Source organism: Leiobunum rupestre, chromosome 1, assembly GCF_980474605.1.
Source record: "Leiobunum rupestre chromosome 1, qqLeiRupe1.1.hap1, whole genome shotgun sequence".
Lineage (NCBI taxonomy): Eukaryota > Metazoa > Arthropoda > Arachnida > Opiliones > Sclerosomatidae > Leiobunum > Leiobunum rupestre.
Window position 1 is genome coordinate 44,127,906 of NC_143384.1, and position 1,998 is coordinate 44,129,903.

The window sequence follows — 1,998 nt, forward strand, 5'->3', positions numbered from 1 at the left end:
CGTCCCTATTACTAGATGAGCCAAGGGCTCCTTTTTCTGAAATATGTCGGTTGCTAATTTAATTGGTTTTAACAACTGTAATAATTCCTTCATTTGGAAAATGTAGTCATCACTTGGAAGGCTATTTGTGAACGCCCCTGCCTCTAAAAACGTTGCCTTGAGCGCGGTTAGCACTCCGTCCTGTAAAGAAAGACCAAAATATTTGCTATTAGTATAATGACATCTGTCATATTTTTTTTTAATTTTGTTTACTTGGACTTTCCCCGAAACACTTCGCTCCATTTTGTGGAACGATGGAGAAAAGTTGACTCGCTTGACCATGACCTCGGCCCTCACTATAGTATTAATTGAGTTGTTAACTACGAGTTGAAGCGAGTGACAAACACACCTCATCCTGATCCAGGTGTTATTGAGGATGGGTAATATCGGGAGGATATCCGGCTCGGGCGTAGTTGAAGACGACTGGATCGACGAATCCCGATACAAAATTTGTTTCAGCGAATTCCATCCTGTAAACGATAGCAAACGTATATAAGTGAAGAATCTCTATACACCGACGGGCAACGAGTGAGAAATGAAACTTGCCGTCGTCCAAAACGAAACTGTCGCCGTCGTCAGAATCCGACGATTCGAGATCGGTGAGATCTAGAGAGTCAGCGTCAGAGTTGGAGGCAGTGGATTGGAAAGACGAGTCAAACTCCCAGGGCTCTTGAATAACATCCAGTAAATTCACCGCTTTGGTGATGTTGGATGCGTTGTCCGCGCAAACGCGTGATATCTTAAAATTAAGAAAATCGAATTATAAATCTCGCGATATAATTGCGTAAAATAGAAACTCTTACTGATGACGGTGATAAGCCAAATTCGGCTAAAATAGCCTTAATTTTGGCTAATATCATGGCGGCGGTATGTGCCCCGGGGAAATGTGAAAACGCCAGCAATGGTTGCGAAAATTGAAGTCCGCGTCGATAAATTGAACGCGAACTCCAATTACCGATTGCTGGCGTCGGCTGGACCAAATATCCAGGGTCAAGTGTGAACTTCCATGGTTTACCTTCCCTAGAATAGTCTGAAATTTATAAAAAAAAAATATAAGAAAAATATAACAGCTGAAAAAGCAATCGAATATTATTGAGTTAAGAATACATAAATGTATTAATATGAATACCAAAAATATGAATATCAAAAAACTAACTACCTTGATTTTTGGTTTCAAATCTGCCTCAACCATTCGGTTCAACTCGTCGACCACGGATCTCCTACTTAACAAGTGTAGGTCAGGGTTCGCGAATTCTAAAACCTTTCTAAAACCCTTTCCATCCACGGCGCTAAATGGCAACCCGTCAATAGATACCATATAAACAAGAAGCCTCTTAAAGACTTCTTGCATCGACTTCTTCGCTGCTGGATTAATTTTTGCCCTTTTCGTCGTCGATGTTTCCCCTAAGAGACCAATCTCCAAAATGGGGTCGGTCGGTGACTTCTCATCTAAATGCATCTTGTGCACTGTCTAATGAGCGAAAGCGTTATATGAATTAAAATTAAAATGCTTAAAACAAGAAAAAATCAAGGACCAAAAAATTATAAACTAACAATTAGATGCCGTTCCAGGTTCGAGGCACTACCGGTGTCGCCGATAATTTCTCGGCTGCAGATATTGCAGTTGCCCACGACCGAGATAGAAGGCGTCAACCCGTACGTTCCCCAGGTACGAGAAATGGAGATGTACGTTTTTTTTCCGTACCCTCCCTTCTCGAACTTCTCTTTCATCACATCTAGTTGGACCAATTTTCAAGGGCCCTGTCTTAACGCTTGCGACCCCTCTTGCTAGTAGATGACGCCCCCATTCTACGGGGAGAATCATCCCTGCTGCTCTGACTACTATTTAAAGACCTATAATTTTGCGATTAGGGAGTAAAACAATTTCGCCCATTAAGTAAATAGCCTACATTTGCAGAAATATTATGTAGAAATATCTTTACATGAAGGTGGATTTCA

General features: G+C 41.3%; 1 protein-coding gene across 1 annotated transcript; it reads right to left on the minus strand.

Annotated features, from left to right (window-relative positions):
* Positions 1–895: 895 nt before the first annotated feature.
* On the minus strand, positions 896–1,770 carry LOC149963038 (zinc finger BED domain-containing protein 4-like). The gene is made up of 3 exons (XM_090164498.1): positions 1,594–1,770; positions 1,199–1,510; positions 896–1,069 (listed from the first exon to the last, which is right to left on the minus strand). Exons 1-3 carry the CDS (start codon positions 1,768–1,770, stop codon positions 896–898), a joined length of 663 nt encoding a protein of 220 aa, XP_090020624.1.
* Between the last annotated feature and the right edge of the window lie 228 nt (positions 1,771–1,998).

Excerpts from the sequence above, each read along its gene's own strand:
- LOC149963038 (XM_090164498.1), bottom strand. The coding sequence starts at position 1,770 with ATGAAAGAGAAGTTCGAGAAGGGAGGGTACGGAAAAAAAACGTACATC. Across the intron at positions 1,511-1,593 it reads ACCTGGAACGGCATCTAATT|ACAGTGCACAAGATGCATTT; the intron begins GTTAGTTTATAA and ends TTCGCTCATTAG. Across the intron at positions 1,070-1,198 it reads ATTTGAAACCAAAAATCAAG|ACTATTCTAGGGAAGGTAAA; the intron begins GTAGTTAGTTTT and ends TATAAATTTCAG.